The following is a 20,281-nucleotide window of genomic DNA, read 5'->3' on the forward strand; positions in this document are numbered from 1 at the left end:
AGATTTTTTTTTAACGATTCCGCCGAATGCGACGCGAATATCGATTTGTGTAAACGCGACCTATCGGAAAATCGAAAGTGTAACTCACCAGACCGTCGCAGGCGGACAGGGCGACACGGGAATTCCGATGGCCCTTAATGAATCCTCGATAATGACATTTGCTGCCATGACTCTTTGCCGGGCTGCGGACGTGCAGGTCCCGCTTCTGTTTTTCCACGACCATCGCGCGGCCGATGAAGTTGTCGACCGCCGTCAGCTCGAGGTGGTACTCGTTACCGGCCACTGCCACTCGATAATGAACGACTGGCCCGTCTTCGTGATGATAATGCGTAACATTCTCCGAGATGAAATTGCCTCGGTGATTCACCTTTCGTGGTATCACGATCTCGTGATCGTGTAAGTGTTCCTGTAGGGTGTATACCCCTGAAAACGTAAAAGAGTCGATTAGAGGCAGAGAGAACCAGTGATCTGTCTTTCTGATTTTTCCTACGATGCTTTTAATGGCTAAATGTTTAATTAGCGAAATGATTTTCTATGCGATGGTGCACAGAAAAGAGTATACCGAATACAGCTACCATAAGATATCTTTTAACGCTATCCTTTACTTGTATCTGTGCGCAAAGCTTTTCACTCGATTTATCAGATAATATACCGTATTTATTGAGTGTTTATCGCTCTAGATTTCGCTGGAGCAATAAAGTGTAATGTTTATTATATTACGCGCAAGTGGGCAGACTCATAAAAGCTCGATCGCACGCAGGCAGGTATATACGAGGTGATGAAATCCGGAGAGGGCTGGAAAATGAAAAGCGGCTGAACCCTCGCGCTGAAACATGCGATAGTTACGCACCATAAACCCGCTGCAATAATTTGCGATTGATTTAGCGTGCGCTGGCACGCTTAGAAAGATGCCGCTTTACTACGTTCGATTAATGCCCTCGTTAAGCGCCGCCATCGCTGACGAGATAGATGAATACGAGTCGGCCGATCAGGTTTCTTCGACGTGCTTAATCTCTCATTGTGACGGTTCCGGGAGATCGTTTCGGAGGACGAATCCTTGAACTGAGGTAAGATCGTGTCTCTCGCTGATGTCTCAGAACGAACGGTCTTAAGCCTCTCGCGTAAATTACGAGACATTCGAGAATGTGTATTGAGGGGGAAGGGGGAATTAACCGCTGTAAAAGTGACAATGGCTATATCACTGTAGATGGAACGTATCCGCTCTCGGCAATTGCATTTCACCATAAAGTTTCCATTTTTTATCTTCCATTCTCGAGAAATTTACTCGCGAGGTCAAGTTGTGCTTTGAACGACGCGACAAATCATGGCACCAGCTTATCGATTCTATTCTTGACTATTGTTACCGATGATCTAACGCTTAATGGAATAATTGTAGTTAACCTCTGTATATAGTGAATGGAAAGAAAAGCGCGCAGTCGAGAACGCAGACGCGGTTCAACTGCGGCAATATGTCTTAATATAAAAGCCGTCTCCGACAGCGTCGTTACGGTCCCGTCTGCATGTCAATGACAGACATTGACTACGGAAAATGCCTGTGGCTGCTCAGTTTTTTATTTACAATATTTTACCTGCTAGACGTCAGTTTATGCTAATTGAACTCAGTTTCCAAAGATTAAAGATGTAAAATCTGGATGAAATAATATAATTTGTTTTTAGGATATTAAATAATCACATACGCGTTTCTCTATATAATATACAAAACAGAAATCGTAAAAGAGATAACTGTAAATTCAACATACAAATTGATTCGATCAAGTGATTGCGTAAGTGGAATAAATTAAAATCCAATAAAGTATACGTTCCTCGACCTTAGAGATATACGATTAACTTATTAAATATAACGAGGGGTAACGACTTCATCGGACGGTCGCAAACATTTCCACGCGTCTTACGTAATTACGCGATATTACGGCTGACGGGCTGAAACGTATAGGTGTACATCATTGGCATGCACTGTTCTCGGCAGTCTGCGCCTAATAGTTTCTGCGGTTAATGGTTTTCTCGTGATCGCTTTAGAGCCCCGGTTCTGTGCTCCGCGAAACGTCCACTGCGCCGCTGATGTTCCACGTGCAATGAATGCAATGCGATCGGAACGCGCGAGCTCCGGCAAAGCGCAGTGGGTGGTTCTCTACTTCGCGATGGCGATAGCTACCGCTGGGATGATTTACACCGTTTATCGGTTAATTTCACATCTCGACATTAATATTAAATAGTAATCGGCCTCGGTTAGCTCACTCCTCCCCGATGCAACCCCATCCGTTTGACACGCAGCCGCGAGAGAGCATCGTTCATCTAATCCGGCTTATTACTGGCATGGTCTGAAATATCTCTGAAATTCCGACGTTCGTTCAAGCAATAGATGCGATATATATTTGCGTCTCGACGATGACACATTGCTTTGCGATATAGAGCCGTCAAGGCGAGCAAAAGCATTAACGTTGCGATGAAACGCGCGTGCGTCGTTTCATTGCATTGCGATGTTGCACGTGAGTGAATGGTGCCTATGTATACATTTCATTTTGGAGAAACAGATAATTACCGGTTATCTCATTAAAATACGTACCCGCTAATTACTGCCTATATAATCGTGAATCTCCTATTTTATCTCGTTATATCGCGAAGTGTATCTCACGTTAACACTGACACACGAGGCTCTGAGTCGCCTTGACGAGATGCTGGGACCGATCCGATCTATCCGCTTTTCCACGGCTCGATGGTAATCGCTAAGAGGCGGATAGATAAGTAGATAAACAGGACGAGAGAGAGACAGGTGCCGTCTAGTACAGGTAGTTGAATGGTGTAATCATCATTATCCCATTATCATTAAAGACGGAAAAATGGCGGGGCGACCAATAGGCGCGCACCTCCAGGGAGTCGGGGTTAACTATGCAGGTGGGGACCGTCGGATGGAGATACTCGGACCTCCCATACAGGCTGTCCTATACTGTAAACGTCTCTACAGGCATGATCGCGGCCGTTCATACGCCGTACGTACGTATACTATGCCGCCACTACCACGGCTCGTCTAATTGCGTATAATTGATGACGCGCGCTGTCCCGGGTTAACGTAATTATACGCGACTTATGCACCGAGTTATTAATCGGCCTCTCTTACCTGCCGACAATTAACCTTCCGGCGGTCGCGTCCGTACAGAATGTACGGAATAATGAGAATGTACTTCTCGCTGGACCGTAGATAGTAATTTTATATCTCACTTAATAACGTAACTGTAACAAATATTTTCAAAATGCACTTAGCATCTCTCAATGCGCGCGCTTTCACCCGGAGAAAGAATATTTATTTGATACGTAAAATACCTACGTTTTTAATGACAGGATACCGCGAGAACTCTGAGATCGTAAAAAAAGTGGATCGTCGGATGATTAATCGACGTGCTATTTTTTACAGGTTTTTTTTTAATTCTCGGAAAAGGAACCGCGCGTTTCGCCGCGCGTATAAGAATTCTCGACAGATTTAGAGGTAGCCGAAAGATCGGCCCTCTCGCAGAATTTATGGATACCCGCGCATATGGAAATCCTGCATTGCAGATCGGCGCGATAATTCAGGAGCCGATCGTAAGGCCGATACCGCAAGGCATTTCGTACGTCTGATATAAACGTAATTTATCGTCGCACCGCTGTCCGCCTACCGTCGTCCGTCGATCGCGCCGCGGTGTTCTATACTTCGTCAGTGTCGTCGGCTTATTTCACGTGCACGCAAGGACTGACGTTGCTACGATCTAATCGATAAAACATTCGTCTTCCGCCGGTCTCCCTGTGGTCGCGATCAATAAGGAAGTATATGATCGACGCACGCGCGTTTGGTCCTCGTAACGCATTCCAAAATTTGGTTTTCCCTCGCCGGGGAAAGTGGAGCACGCGGGACGCAATCAAACATCCTCTTATCTGGATAAAATAATTATATCGCACGCTTGGGGGAAACTGTTTTCAAATTCTATCTACGTGGTACGGTCACACGAGTATTGTATCATTTGCAACGGAGATTTATCGTTGCGCCTCCGCCGCTTTCCCGTATATGCGGCGAGGGCGAGGGAGGACGACCGCAGGTTTCGATTCCGGTCTCACGGTTCCACGAGTTGTCACGGGCGAATCGCGGAGGCGCAGCAGCCAAAGTTATTAGGCGTCGGAATGATTCTTTATCGGCGATACCTGGGGTATTACGGTAGAAACCAGTTCCTTCAGATGACTCACTCCCCGGGCCCATCTCGCGCGCCCAGGCCATCGGCGGTCCCGCAAGAATGGGCCTCCTCCTCCCCTCTGCCGTCCTCTCGTCTGCCACCATTAGCATATTACCTACTTATCGAATTCATTAAAGCCGTAACGATATACCCGCGGAAATATAATCGAACTACGCAGCGAGACGTGGTCGTCCCTAGAAGACGAGTTTCTCGCTAATCATCGCCGACCTGAATCATCAGTCGCCGACTGGCCTCTAGCTTTTGCCGATGTAAACACCGATTTTACGACGCCGAAACTTGATACCGCTATCGATTTACCTTGTGACCTTTATCTAAAATTCGGTGTAAGTGATGGCTGAGTAAATTTACTTGTACGTCGAGAATGGATCGTCTTGCGTGAGAGATGCGGTCCTCGAGCTGATGGTAAATTATGCGATCTGTCGATGCCGTCAGTTAAAGATCTTTTTTGCAAAATACAGAGATAATTTTAGCTATTATTAGTTTTCGGTATAAGTCGAGAAAAAATCGAAAAACGCTCAACCATTTCACGAGTTAGTTAATTTATTGTTATTAAGTAACTTGAGACAGCCTCTTCCAGAATTACCGAAAAATAATTATAGTCTTATACGCTGTCACGTATATCTATAGAAAATATTTGGCGGAGCATGAAATTCCACGATGGGAATTTCAGATTTGGAAAGATACGATTATAAATGTATGAAACCTCTGCCAACTGCTGCGACATCGCTTCGCGGAAATCGAGGCACGCAATTAAGTAGACACGTTCATCAGGCCTGCAAAGTTTAACGTTCAACGTGTCTCACAGCTCAGAGCTCAGAGCTCGCTCGTCGGCGAATTATTCGAGGAGTTTGCGATACAGGCGTCTCACGCACGGCCAATCGAGATCGCTCGCGAACAATGGTGTATTCTCGAAAATCCGTTGGTGTACGTGTGTGTATAGTACACCGCTGTCCGATTTCATACAAACGTTGTACTGTGCGCCTCGAAACTCGCCGCGCGCGCCGTACTATCGAGCCCACAACAGCTGGTCTCGCTTTTACGGCGAACGAGATAACTTTGATTAAACAAGCCGCGCCCAAGGTTTCCCGCGGATGCGGTTAATGCGGCACTTGTGGTTTATCCTCGCGATCAAATGAGATCAATCATTGAGGAATTTACCTGAACCGACTGACAAATCGTCTGGATATTCTCTCTCATTCGATTTTCGTGGAAAACGCGATGAATGGACGGAATCTTTTTAAATTGGGACTGCCGGTGAAAGTTATACGATTATAATAGTCGTGCAGCATTTCGAGTCGACGGCAACGAAAATGTGTACGTGTGTGTGTTGGTGGATATATATTCTAATATCACCGCGATTAATTACTATACAGGAAAAAAATACGTGAGTCGATATTTTACTTATCGAGAAACAATTGTAACGAATAGCCGATAAAACGAAATAACGAGCAATAGGTACGCGTTCGTGCCGCGCGTACCGAGTGTATCTTTGTAATAAATACACGCCCGATACTAATTCGCGTAAAGTGCATAAAAAAAAGCGCGCCCGCCGCGGCCTGTAATACCGATCGTTACCATCGTAACGCGAGGTCGTTAGACGCAATATCCCGCAAAGCATATTTGCGGCGTAATCATTCGAAAAATGGCCACGTCGTTTGAGCGATGACCGCCCTCATCGCGTTCGTGACGACGTTTAATTTCCCCGATTGCCACGTGATGAAACACTCGCTCGCACGTGTGTACATACACACGAGACATATTACATATCGCGCGCGATGCGTACTCGTCGCCGCGGCCTGGCTCGGGATGGAATGGAGTTAGGTCGACCGGAGACGGAGAGATTAATCACCAACGGGTACAACTTAATTATTGTTCGTGCCCCCCTGCTAATCCGGCCCCGCGATTCCCGGTCGCGCTCGAACAGACACGCCGATGAATCTTCGGCGTGTCCGCTAATCGTATATACCGACTCCTTAATTAATCGAATTTCATTTTTGCCAATCGGTAGACGCCAGCAAATACCGGACGGGGCGAGCAGCCTGTATTGGTGCGTGCGTGTATCGTCGATCGGATTATTTCTCAATGTTGCCGTCACCACTGGACCGATTCTCCGCACGTGGGTGGATACAGATTAAGCGCGGCGCGATTACTCTCGATGTGCAGCCTTTCGTTAATTAGCTATGTATGACACGCTTGCCAGATGATGTTTGAATCGGGTAGAGACCGAGCTTTAACGAATGAATCTCATTCACACACGTACTTAAGTAATGTTAATAATTATCAAACCGGATTTGACTGAAGGCAATAATTGAAATCTTATTTGATGCAATTCGAAATGAAAATGTAACAAATATATCTTCAAACGATTTTTAAACGATAAATCGATAATGTTACAAATCTAAATGATATAATATAATAATAATAATAATAATAATAATAATGATCTCTAACTGATACGTGCGATGATTCTAAAGTAATTGGCTGGCAATCGCATTTGCGTTTTAATGTGCATTTTAATAGTTCAAGGCTTCGCTAAAAGAAGGCTGGCTTCCGGATGCCGGAGCTAGCATCTTGACGGTATTCCACCCCGGTTTCTCGAACGATATATATTTCCTCGTGATTTACTGCGAAGCCGCGAACACAGAAGACGACCTCCTCCCGCAGCCGCCGCTATTATTTCGCCACTTAACAGGAGTGGCGTTGTACGTTGTACGAGAAGAGTGACTGATTCGCACCTGCGGGGGCAGACAGGACGAAGATGCTGTCGAGAGCGTGGGCCGTAGCCGATCAGTAATAACGAATAAAACCCACGCGGCCGCTGCGGAGCATGCTGCGGGAGTGATCCTTTTCGAGAGACACCCGAGCTCCTCACCCACGGGTTATTTCGCACGTATATCCGCACGGGGTATTCCTTCGTAACGACGAAACTAAGCCGCTATTTTGATTCCCGTCTCGCGGCCAGCCGATCATTCGCATTCACGCGAATAAATGCGACGACTTGTCCGCAATTTATATATTCCCCCCGCGCGATATGATATATATTATACAAAATGTATCGAGGCGCACGGCGCGTACGCTTTCGTCTTCGAGGAGCTCTCGTGCGGAGGGCTTTATCGTTTCCATGGCACCGTGAGAGATATCGTAACTCGGTGGCCCCAGGGAAATCGGTGAAGTCCGTTATTGCACTGTCCCGGCTGGAAGACACAGTGGCAGGTATAATAGTTTACACGTTCGATAAGTGACGGCGACGTCGAGTGTCGGAACGGCGCGGCGTGGGGAAATTTCTCACGTGCCGATGGCGCGCTCGAGTTTGCTCGTCGACGACGATGTGTCCTCTTCCGCACACCTCGGGGAATAGACTGTACGGCGCGCGATTCCAGCTCGGCACCACTACAAACTGCCGACGTCGTATTTCGCCCTCGCGCAAGATATGCAAGGAGATGAATTAACAGTCACGCCCGCAATTTTATACGCATGGCGGATTTAATTTAAGACTTTAGACAGTGCGCGTACGTGACGCGAATGAATTTTCACCGGAAGCAAAGTGTTGATTGAGCTTAGCGTTCCTCGTCTTACTCTCTCTGTCTCTTCTTCTTCTTCTCTCTCTCTTTCTCTCTCTCTCTCTCTGAAGCGTGTTCGTTTCTATTTATGAGATCATCAAGTAGCGCGAGTGGATACTGCGCCCGGCGCGGAGTAAATCGTAAATCGATGCTTCCCGGCGGCCTTTAATCGGCCGTATAAAATTTTATTCCTTCGTAAACTAGATCTTTGTTATCGCGGAGCTGTCGCTCGCGGCTCGTGGATTTAGATAAAGGGCAACAAATACGGCAGATTACGGAAAATATCCGGATTCTTATACGATGCGCCATGCACTGTATATCAACGAAGCCGGTGTGGCGGTTCTTGAGAGAAATATATATCTCCTCGGAGTTCTTGTTCCGCAGAAATGGTTACTGAGATAAGGCGGCACGTCCGTGTAACATGCGGCCAACGGTGAATAAGCGTACTCAGGTAAATGGCTGGTCATGTTTACAATTTATTATCTCGCGGAGAGATAGATGCACCTAACGCATCTGGGCACAATATCGCGTTAAGTCGCAAGCGGAGTCGTCGCTGTACCTGTCACAATGGCCGGTTGGGAGGCAATGTTTGCGTTACGTATTGCCCATTGAATCGTTCTCTTGTTGGTATACATACACGATCCTTATATGATTTATAACGCAAACGTTTAACGGAGCTAAAAGGGGGGCACACGTGGGGTATTACGGCAAGGGATTCGACACGGCTGACCTTTTTCATATATTTACAACGGAGATATCGTAGATAAGAAACTGGTAAGAAAAAAAAGAACTGGTCGCGAAATTTATATCTAAAAAAAAAACCAATCGTTGTGCTGACCTTTAAATTCGATGTTAATGAAGCGCAATGTTTTTGGACTATTTTTATACTTTTATATCAATTCGAAAAAAGATTTTTAGTTTTACAAGTTTCAAGTTTATATCTGCTGCGAGCTAAAAACATCATTATCATAAACGTGCATGATAAAAGAAACAATATTTTCGTACTTCCACGTCTCTATTTGCGTGTTCTCTCTCGTTTCTCGTATTTGTTTTTATTTAGAATTTATTTCATTGCACGTATTATTATATGCTTCTTCTTCGACGCAAATTATGCAAATCTACGAATCGGCTATTAAAGATATTCGGGACGTCCGAATAGCCAGATCGACAACAACGCTGCAACATTCGAAACATCGAAGATAAATCGAAGGCGATATCGGGGATCGCCGTCATCGACGTGCCTACGCGACGCGGCGCGGCGTGGACTTACTTTGTAACGTTTTTTGGATTTTGCACATTTCTCGACGTGCCTACGCGGCTCGCCTTTCATTTCTCACGGTTGCAGCACTTTGGCGCGGCGTCCGGTCCAGACCTCAAAACCCGTCGAAGAGAAGAGAGGACGAGGGAAAAAGAAATCTCGCGCGCGGGAAAGGTGCCGGGGTCCATTGACAGCGTTTGCCCACGCGATCGCCCGCGCCCGTATGCGTGTCTCTCTGTGCGTGTATCTTTATGCAGGTGCGTGCGGATGCGATGCCGCTGTGCACTCTCCGCGTAGTGCTCTTGCGCGCGTATACCTACTATAATATGCCGCGCTACGGATATACGCGCGGAACGCCTACGCTGTTCGGCCGGGCCGTCGCGTATTTATGCGGGGAACGAACGGATGATTTTTCAGCGTGTTCGAGCCATGAATGGGCGACTCGTCGTGTTGGTTTTACGGACGCAACAAGCGCGTCTCCGGCTCCGCCACGCTCAGACGCTCCTCTCCGTCCCGTCATTGATTTTGCGGATGCTTGGCGCCATCGCAGATCCGTAATTGCCGCCGGAAGATAAAAAGGGTACAACGTTCTTGATTGCCACGCAAAATGTTTCGGGAACACGATATTTTCGCTTCGCTCACCGAGCGAATTTTGCTTTACGTACTGAAAATAGAAGATTTTTCCAATTGCCGCACGTTTATTTGTTTTCATTTTACTTACCAATTATCTATTTGACCAGGATATTATGTACCCGCATCCCGTTGGGTTATATTGCAATTTTTGATCTGGCAGAAATTCCTGTAGGTATCGCTCACCCAGTATCAAAAATGTTGGGCTGGGATTTGTAACGCGCGTAGCTGACATTTAAATTCGGTTATTCCGAACAATTATACATATTCCAATCGGTTTTGTCTAAACGATTTTGTGATGCCATTCAATCCCGAGGAAACCAATTTGAAACGGTAGCCCGTACTGCTCTAAATTGGTGGATATAGGGACGAGACCGATGTTTTCAATCGAAAAATTGATTGGCGATTGCATCCAGCGGCCACGACCTGACGTACACAGACAAAGACAGAAGCGGCAAGAAAACATACGTCATTTTCGCGAGTGATCTTTATATTAGGGTTGGCAAACACACTCGGGATACTTTGGGGGAACGCTCTCAAGTTGATTACGGGCGGCTCTACGACTCGCCGTGAAACACGGCTTTCCCGCTTTATTGCGGCAACGTTATGTCCGGCGCTTTACCTCGATTCGATAAATTTATCTCTCGCCGATTCCGGGACTCCTCGCTTCGTCGGAAACGATTACGGGCGAGATAATAATTTCTCTTGCGCCGCGGCCGTTAATTTCTCAAATTGAGAGAGAAAGAGAATCGGAAGAAAGGCAATCGGCGCGACAGGGCGCAAATCGCACCAATGTCTCGTCATTACGTTACCTCGGGCGAGTTAATAATTCCGCAATCACCAAAGAGAGACGCCGGTGGTTATCGCGAGCCGGATAAATTACCTGTGTCAGTTACCCAGGGCTCGGGGGTTTCGGGCCACGGCGCGGCGTTCGGTAAACAGGTCCCCCCGCGAGAGCGCGCGGTATGTAATTTTCCCCGATCATAATAACTATATACCCCCTAACGAGAGGGTAATTTCGAAACGGCTCGTCCGTCACGTCTCTCCCTTTCTCTCAGTCGCCGACAATTTGACGTCTCGCGCATTGTTTTCCTCTCGCCCACGGAACAAATAAATATTTACCAGCGGCCAGGCTCATTAAGAGCGCTACCGACGACGCGACGGCGATCTACATTGAAAAGGACGTCCCATGCGCGTCCTCCGCCTGTGAATGCGACGCCAACCCGCTCGTCGTGACGTCGAGTCCCCGAGACCGTTTCTCTTTACATTGTCTTCCGAAGCTCGCAGACGCTTTTTATATTTCGTTACTTCTTCGTCCATGAAATTTATCCTCTTTTATTTCACCGCTCGTCGTTTGTGAAATTCGTCTTCGTGCGTCGCTACAACGTGAGCGCCCGATGTTAACGAAGTGACTCGCGATGAAAGGGTTTTCTCCGTCGGTCGAATGTACATTCGAGACGAAGAACCGAAACCGAAGAAGAAGGATGCATCCATCACTCCGACTTGTCGTCCCTGGATGACACACAGTTGACAAACGATTTGAAATAAGTACAATAGCGTAAATGGCGCTTAAGATATTCCAGACGAAGGCCATCGATTGCTATCTGCGTGATTTGAAGTTAAAATACGTTTGATCCTCAACGCCGCGCCGTGGACACGAGAAGAGAAATTCATTTTGCGCCAATCATTGCGTTACCACTGTTGCGAATAAATGTGTATTCATTCGCGTGTATTTACAATAAAATCCAAGTCTGAGGACTCATCGATAATAATACTAATTTCTTTATACGCTCAGCAGTATGTGTGTAGTTTCGAATTGCCCGAAGGGCGCTGACAAACTCCGCGAGCATCACCGCGAGCATCCGACCGTGCAGTCTCGCGGGATCAGCATTTCTCGCCGCGGTACTGTACAGCACGTCAAAAGCAGCGCTAAAAGTTATGTCGATTGGCCGTACGCCAGCCGACGGATTCGCGCCGGCCGATATCCCCCGATAAGATCAGCGAAATCACTGCGGCGCGGCAACGTCGAAACCGGGTACAATATTCATGCCGTACCGCAGGCATGGCAGTTAGCGGATGACAGTCAATTACGATTCCAAGTAACTTGTCCGAGTCACTACTCTACCGCGCGCAACACACTCGAAATATTTATCGACATAATTAAAAATCAGCATGAGAGCCTCTTTAACAGCCACTAAGGTGTCCCGATGTATAAATAAGTCGCGAATTAGCATTTTACGACACATCCTGCGACGGTCTCACCCGGAGGAATTGCGCGTCCGCGCGCGATTCTTTCTGTGGATTCCTTTTGCCTCCTTCGCCGCTTGCAAAATCCGACGCCGCCGCGCCGCGCCTGCATTGTATGTACGCGACTCGTTCTTCTATTCGTGCTCTTAACAGGAGCGCGTCCCGCAATGGTAAGGCTTTTGCTCGAGAACCCGCCGCGGCCAGTTTTCATGCGAGTCGAAGAAACTCGAGAAAGTGGACGCGAGGTTACGCGCGAATGAAGTATACCCGATTTCGCGGTTTTAGAGGTCGCAAATTTCTTATCCGGACTAAAAACTCGCGGAAGGGATCTTCTCTCGATGGTGAGGAGAGGAGAATCTATATCGAGCTCAGCATCGTTTTTCTATTTCTATTTTTTTGTTTGCAATTAAATCAAAATAATCATATAATGTCATCCGTAAATTATATAATTAGTATGAGAAGTATTATATACGTTAGTACGAGAAATAGTATCAAATAACGTATTTGTATGAAACTTACCTCTGACGTTAGGCAGCCGTTGCCGAGCCTGGAGGTTGTGCTGCACCACGGCGATTAGAATCTGGAGCATGAATAGACACCGCATGATTGGCACTGAATCGAACGTGCTTCTCGCTAACGAAACGCGATCTCCTTGATGTCTGCCGATGTTTCCCCTTTATTCTAGAACACACACGTCGCGCAACCGCAACATGAGTTTCTCGTTAAATCCTCTCATCGCGCAGCAATTGGGTCACTTCCGCGATTTAAGATTACGAATTAAGGCTTTGTTGAGCCCGAAGTATGTTTCGCCGACGGCGCGAAGCGTAGAACGATAATTTACGAAAAGTACTTAAGCTCTCTCTTTTGACGGGTACGGGGGAAAAATTCTAAGGGTCGAAACGAGACTTTTCTCTCTTTGTCTCTCTCTCTCTCTCTCTCTCTCTCTCTCTCTCTCTCTCTCTCTCTCTCTCTCTCTTTCTTTCTGAAAGAATGAAAGGGGTGAAATATTTTCACCTGCGTCCGTTCCTCGGGATAAAAAGTTCCGTCAACGAGAGAATGGGATAGAAAATCAGTTTCGTCCTATATTTTTTACATGCCAAGCTTATGTTCGGATATAACGTGTCTCATACAATTTTCTCGTGCGCGTCGAGCTGTTTCAGGGCCGTTCCGTGGCGACGCGGCGACGGTCCGTAGTTACGATAATTGGAATTCGTTCAACCATATACCGTGCCGATGATCGAGCTCGACAAGCTACTGGATTCTTCTATCCAAGCTAAAGGCAGCGCTCGTCTCGGGAGATGACTCTTTCGCTGACAATAGAATCATAGCTCGCGGCGTCTCGCGGTAAGACAAACTGAACGATAACGCTGTCGATGAGCGTTTATCGAAAATTTTAAAATTATGCTAAATCGCGATTGTAATCTCGACCACGTGCGGAGAACGTCATTTGCATCGTGCGTCGTAGATTTATCCCTTTTTAAGAACTATAAACGTCGACGCATTCTAATTTTCAATCGATATCTTTCACGCGAACATGACGCGTTCGGGAAGATTATTTCGCGGCAATATAAAATAGTTTTTTCAATAACTGGTTAATTAATATCAACTACTCCGGGCTTCGTAATATATTCTCGGCGAGGTACACGAATGTTGTGATATCGCATAAGCTGCACGCGTCGGTTTAATCCGCACGAGTAGCTTGTGTTCTTCTCAAGTACTTCCACATAGAAACCAGACCCGATGCTCTATGAAAGCTCAGGAGAGGTTCGTAGCCGGGATGATAAGTCGGGTGGGAGAAAGTCAAAAACGAGTTCATTAATGCGACGCGGAATTGGTAATTAGTTCCGCGCGTATCTGTCGTAGAACGCAAATAAGCTTTGCGTGTATAAGCGAGCGTGGAAGTTGACGGAAATGTCGATAAATATTTGTCGATATCGTTTTTAATCCATCGATATTGGGTGGAATAAGGAAATCAAAATACATTTTAACAATTGAGTCGTTGAATGGAGCAGCGATGAAAGTTACGTCAAATTTATTTTGAGAAGCGAGAGAATATTCGTGAATGTGTTTAAATCCACATCTTCTATAATGATATTCTATCACATTATGAAAAATAAAAAAAATATATCGAGTTTTATAGTGTTATCTTAAAATTAGTATGCGCAACGAAATTGTACCATCGCCGGTCCGTAAAAATACAAGAGAATTATGATGACAAACAGATATGACGCTGTATAAATAACATTACAACTCGTGTCTCGGAGTTATATACGAGCGCAAGGCATTTAAAGTGTTAATTGACGCCGTTTCGAATTCGCCCCTATTTTCGAAGTAAGCGCACACGTTTGCGATGTGCAAATTACAAGCATCCGCGTTACAGCCGTATATATTGCTCGACTCGATTGTATGCCGTGTCAGTAACAGATGTAACCACTTACGGTACCACCGCGGAATATTAATAAGCAGGGCGTAGGTTTTAAAGCGTCTCGCGTCATCTCGATTGAGTTGTCGCACCTGTAATACGCCGGGATGAGAACATCGGTGTAGATTAACGGCACGAGTGTCATTAGAGGACGATGTGAATCTATGACGAGAGTAAACACGCATTCCGCGCGCGGCCCTTACATATATGTCTCTAATTGATGCTCAGGCAGAAGTGGGCGGCTTCATTGCATCTTGGATAAACATTTTATTTCCTCGTAGGAAAGGGGAAAGGGGAAAAAACTCAACTATACGAAAATAAACGAAGTGAGAGGCATCTCGGTAGCTGTTGGAACACATATAGGTAATCGCACGTGAAGATATCGAAGCTCGCGAAAAGGCAACGAGAAAGCGAATAAATAAATTCTGAAGTTGCTCGAGTGGGATTAATTCCTACAGGCGTATATATCGACGTTTACTGCCGTCGAAATTTTAAACCTCGACATAATTAAATATGACAACCCACGCTTAGTGAGCGACTTCGAATTACGTGAAGCCGAATAATCTCACGATTGTTATATGAGTTCGTGTAAATACTTTTTTTTTTAGACATGAACAGTTTTCCAGTTTGTGCTGCAAAAAATGCCGCCGACTATGAGACTCATTAATCTTACGCTTTTCAAGTGCTTTGCGCTTGTCGATTCTCGAATTACATGCGTTTACATTAACCGCTCTCTCGTTTATAACAATAAACGAAGAAAGCTTAATTAATATATCGATTAGCTGGAAGAAAGTTCTGTTGCACAAAATCTTCTCGCCGTTACCACATGGATAATATTAAAATCATCATAATGTTATCACGATCCATTTTCGTAATCCAATTATTTAAGAAAAATCTTTCTTGCTTATAGATACTATCATAATTATGTTTACGTATTCCGAGTTATCTAGTTATTAAATCCGCAATACATTTTTTTTGTAAGCCTCAAGCTCGGGTAATAAATTAAGCGGCCACATAATAAATTTCTATCCGTGCGACAGCTATCGCGTACGCTTCGCATTGCAATATTTTTTTACTCGTATTTTACAGAATAAGAATGCGCGCGGAGATATTTATGGTAATACCACAATCCAACGGTTTCGCGTGAATGTGCGATTTATGTCATTAAAGTTTTCTAACAATATATCGATCAACATAAATGGATTGTCAATGAAGGTATCGCCGGTATGTAAAATATTTATACATGACTTACTCGGCTTAAGTACTCGGAAAACAAAGCTGCGCTCGTAAAAAGATACGTTTCTTGTTTGCCGAGTAATGGATCGGAATACTGTAAGAGAATTTTGTATTTATTCCTCTAAATTAATCCTGTACATTCATTGGATTTCACATTACGCGGGCTTTCATAATATTACTATATTTTTTATAGGAAAAGTAGATCGTATTCACAAAACTGAAAGAATTAAGAAATTTGGATCATTGAAGTATTACAGGTGCTTTTCAATGTATGATAATAATAACTGTCCATAATACGCTTTGCAATAATGGGACAATCTGAGAGTACTGTATTATACATTTAATTTCCAAAGCACGGCAATTTATGAAAGAAAAATTGTTAAGTTAAATAAAGGAAGTTAATTTTGAAGTTTTTCACACAGAACGTAATCTTGTACTATTTACACAATGAAATTATGAAAAGATTTCTATGTTAGTTTATTTATAAAATAAAATCGGTCTATGTAAACTGCAAATATGCTCGAATAATACACGACATAGGTAAAATTAATGCGCGCGTGACTCTTAATTAAGAGCGCAAATGCGACGATCGAGATAAAAATGTAGGAAATACGAAAAATTCATGGTACTGTAACTTTACATTAGCTTATTTAAACGAGATGCTTTTACAGTAAGTACAGGAAGTTTTTACAGTAATGTCTTTTGCGTAAGTTAAGTAAAAGTAATTATAAATAAAATGACATAATCACATATTATCGCGCTGCATTTTTCAACGTTATGAGGTACATGATTTATTTATACAAAGGATGTGATTTAACTTTTTTATCCGTTATATTTTTATTCATACTTTCATTCATACGACAGCGATAAAAATATTTTCTGAATCTGTATTATCGCTTTGAAGCTCAAATAGCATGTAAAAGCATGTAAAGAGTTTTTTGTTAGATACTCATATAAAATTGAATAACATTATTTTGTAATCTCTCTCACAGAATATTTAAATTAATAACTTATATATATTTATAGAAATATTTTATCCGAAGAATGCCGTAAACAATTATCCAAATGTATAAATGTAAATGTAAGAATTATCTGTCAACTGAATTTTTTGAAAAATCTCGTCTGCAAGTAATTTCTAAATAATTTTTTATGATTAAAAACTACGAAGTTTTAATAAAAAGCATTGCGAAACACGAGCTCGACGCCCTCGGCGCTAACGATATAACTTAAAGCATCAGCGAATCATCCTCGTGCGATCGTGAGAAGCGATGTACCTGTCCGTGTATATAGTATACAGCCCTCCTTAACGATTTAATAATTACATGGTTCTCTTCGGAGAGTCGAAACAAGTCTCTCATTAACTGCAGCGTAATTTGTTGACTTTCGATTTGATATGCAACTCTCCTCGAATGCGCTGACGTACCGCATCGGGTTATCATTATCGTGATACGTGTAACAACATAATGACGTAAGAGTGAGTCAATTTTTCTGCATCCGGCACTTTGTAAGAAAGGTATACGATGCGTAAATAGCGGGCTTTCATTCGGCAAATAATGCTGACCCATTTCGATTAATTAATACGCGTTCTCCGCGCCGTTTTGGGAGATTGAGAATTACGTATGCGCGCGGTTTTAATTGGATCATGAGTAGCTACGAGGTTTTTAATTCGCGGGATCAGTTTATTTAAGAACAAACCGGACGATTTTCAGAACGGTCGTTACGTGATAAAAATGCTCGTTGATTTATACGGTGATCACCGATTCGGTCTCGAAACTTATATTGATTATGTGTCATTTGCAGCGCTGCTATATATATACGATTTGTAGCTACGATCGATTGAGAACGCGTGATTATCCGACGCGCGGGCGTGTCGATGCGTGCGTGTTAATGTAAAATCGCAGATGAGATCCATAAACGCGCGACACGTTTCCTCCGGCGACGCTTTCTGTCGCATATGAAAAACAAGTCGGGCAACTTTGCGAATAACCGCGTCAACGATATACACGTCGTTGTTGTCATTCGCAGAAAATTATTAATTTGTCCGATGACAAATGGAAGTTGACAGACATGAGGCGTGCAAGTCGAATCGGATCGCAATGTATGGAAATTAAACGCCCGGCAGCCTTTCCGACGATAACGTATTGCGCCTCGCGTATCTAATTATTAGCGATTTTTCTAATAACATTTGTGCGTTTTATTTTCTATGAAACACGGTCACGGAAAAAACTTGAAACGTTATCGTGAAAAAGCGTTACCAGCTGCAAAAATTAATCGGATGAATCGCAGACACATATATACGTCGGTATATATTTTATGCTTCGTATAAAAAGCTGAAAATGTTCACACGTATCGTAAGTGAATCGGCATTCGAGCTTGAAACGTCGTTCGATGGAGGTCCTATATCGCCCGCGGATTCCCCCGTCGGCGTCGGAAAATTCACAGCCGCTCATTACGGAGCCGGCGCGGCCGGGCCGCGGTTTTAAGACTGACGTCGTTTTACGTATAATCCCGCGCCGAGATTTATGGACAGCATTATTTTTTCGCGCGGTACTTCGGCGCGCCGCGGCACGGAGAGGACCATCCGCCCGACTACCGGCGCCGCGCAATTTTTATCCTCTCGTCTGACGCGAGATAAACGAGGCCGTTGACGGCGCCGCGCCGGAGATTTTTCCGCGCGGCGAATCAGCCTGGCCTGGGAACCTGTTAAGTTTCCGAGCGAATCCGCTCGATCATCCGCGTCCGCGGTTAACCGTTACCGAACCTTTTAGTCGCGTTTATCTTTAGACGCGAAGCGAGGGAGACAGGGAGAATCGATTTTTCGCCACGAATTTTTCGCGATACCGTCACTGGCGCCGCGCGTGACGACGCTAAATGTTAATTTCTCATTTAAAATCATCGCAAACGATATCATATCCCATATGGTTCACGATATATCATCAATTCGCGTTTTTCACGAGAGGAGGAATATCAGAATGAAACAAATATATTTCGAGAGCAAAAAACACTCTTCTCTCTTTGATAAATTTTCCAGTAAAATTCGGAGAACATACAAAAAACGTGTAGCGTAAAAAAACAGCGAGATGCGATTTAACTAGAATCGAAGGCGTCAGTCTGACACCTCTATCGGCGGCTCATGTTTCCGCGCTGACGATCCGCGACAACGCGTTCTGGATGTGACACGAGTCGCGGCGATAAACTTAGGGATTCCGCACGCAAGGCGGATGCAGCGCGAGCACGTGGCTGCTGTAACTCGACGCGTCACGGCGGCGGCGGCGGCGGCGGCGGCGGCGCGGGCGGCGTCGGTCTCCGAAGTCGTAAGGTCTAGATAATGCGTCGTTTCGCGGGCGAGATTTCGCATCGTAGGACGCGTTTAACCGCGAACAAGTCTGCCGGTCTCGTAAAGAGGCGAGCAATCTCGCTATATATACTGCGATGCAAATCGCATACGTACCTAGGCCGTTAACGATGACGTCGTCGCGACAGCACGTGGCGCGCATTTCCGGAACACCTGTACTCGCACGCGCGTATATAGTTACCGGATCTGATCGCGCACACACTTTATCGACGACATCCTTCGGTAAATGTCAAAATGGTAAACTGGCTCGCCTCCGAGGCGACAACTCGTCACTTTAGGAATCCCCTTTTCGCCCGGAAGTAAGGACGCTTATCGCACCGAAGGTAGGGAAGAGAAAGGAAGCGAGGCAAGAAACTTCTCAGGAAAAGAAGCGAGAGAGGCTCGGAGGCTCGGAGGAGGATAGGAGGGTAGGATAGTCCCTCCCCGACGAGGAAGAAAACACCACAAAGGCTCCCGAGAAGAGACGGAGGGAATCCGACACGAGATGCCAAAGACCAGGGCGGGGGGAGGGGCGCGACGGAAAGGAAGAAATGGAAGAATAGACGAGACGGATAGAACGCGGATGCCGGCCCGCCGGAGAAGTCGTGGGCACGATCGCCGTCACAACACTAGTAGCCTGGTACACTCTTCTGGTGGTACATACACACGATCCGTCTCCCTGTCTCCCTCGCCTTCCTCCTTTCTCTCTCCGTCACTCCGTCTTTGTCTCTCTCTGCCCGAGGCTCTCTCGATTCCTTCTGCCGCACGTACGTGCGTTTCCTCCCGGTGCAAACACGCACCGTGCAACGTTCGCGTGAACGCATACGCACGCACACCCGCGGCCGCCACGCGCGCGCGTTTCTCGCGTACGTGTGCGTGCTCTCTCGCCTCTCTTTTTTATATCCGCCTCCTCTCTCGCGTCGCGTAGAAGGGAAACCTCCAACGTTCTCTCCTCCTACTCTTGTTCGCGTCTCTCAACCGCCCGCGAAAGCACACACCGCGACAGGGCGATCTACTAGGTGAGACTAGTTCCTCCACCCAGCCGTGGACCCGTTTTCTGTACGCCTCTCTCCTTCAGTCGCCTTCCGTCTCCCTCGTCGTCGTCCGCGTCCGCGTCCGCGTCCGCCTCGCCGTCTCCCTCTACTTCTCTCTCAATCGTTCTGGCGGCTAGTGCGGCTACTTCGCCGTTTCGCGATTCTTCTCGCGTGCCTCCGAGAGGATTCTTCCCGATTTTACGAGCGCCTACGGAGCGATACGTTTTTGCTCCCCGCTCTCTCTCGCTCCGTGCTAGTCATGGAATAGACCGCGCGCGATGGAAATTAAGCTAATCTCTTCGGCAAGCGAGAAAAGGGA

The 20,281-nt window shown here is 45.7% G+C and overlaps 1 protein-coding gene across 4 annotated transcripts in view; it reads right to left on the reverse strand.

Moving 5' to 3' along the window:
• Window positions 1–20,281, reverse strand: part of LOC143904593 (A disintegrin and metalloproteinase with thrombospondin motifs 7) — a 67,198-nt gene that overhangs the window by 27,228 nt on the left and 19,689 nt on the right. Inside the window, exons 1-3 of one of the 4 annotated variants that reach the window (XM_077419397.1) lie at window positions 19,046–19,940; window positions 12,456–12,617; window positions 89–423 (exon numbers count right to left, since the gene is read on the reverse strand). In XM_077419397.1, coding sequence (XP_077275523.1) covers window positions 89–423; window positions 12,456–12,540 — 420 coding nt within the window. In that variant the 5' untranslated portion in view covers window positions 12,541–12,617; window positions 19,046–19,940. Of the gene's footprint in view, window positions 1–88; window positions 424–12,455; window positions 12,618–19,045; window positions 19,941–20,281 lie in introns of those variants that run through there. The other 3 variants (XM_077419395.1, XM_077419396.1, XM_077419398.1) reach the window with 3 other exon arrangements.

This window comes from Temnothorax americanus, unplaced genomic scaffold (assembly GCF_048541705.1).
Source record: "Temnothorax americanus isolate GAGA-0224 unplaced genomic scaffold, ASM4854170v1 Scaffold54, whole genome shotgun sequence".
In the NCBI taxonomy this organism is placed as follows: domain Eukaryota; kingdom Metazoa; phylum Arthropoda; class Insecta; order Hymenoptera; family Formicidae; genus Temnothorax; species Temnothorax americanus.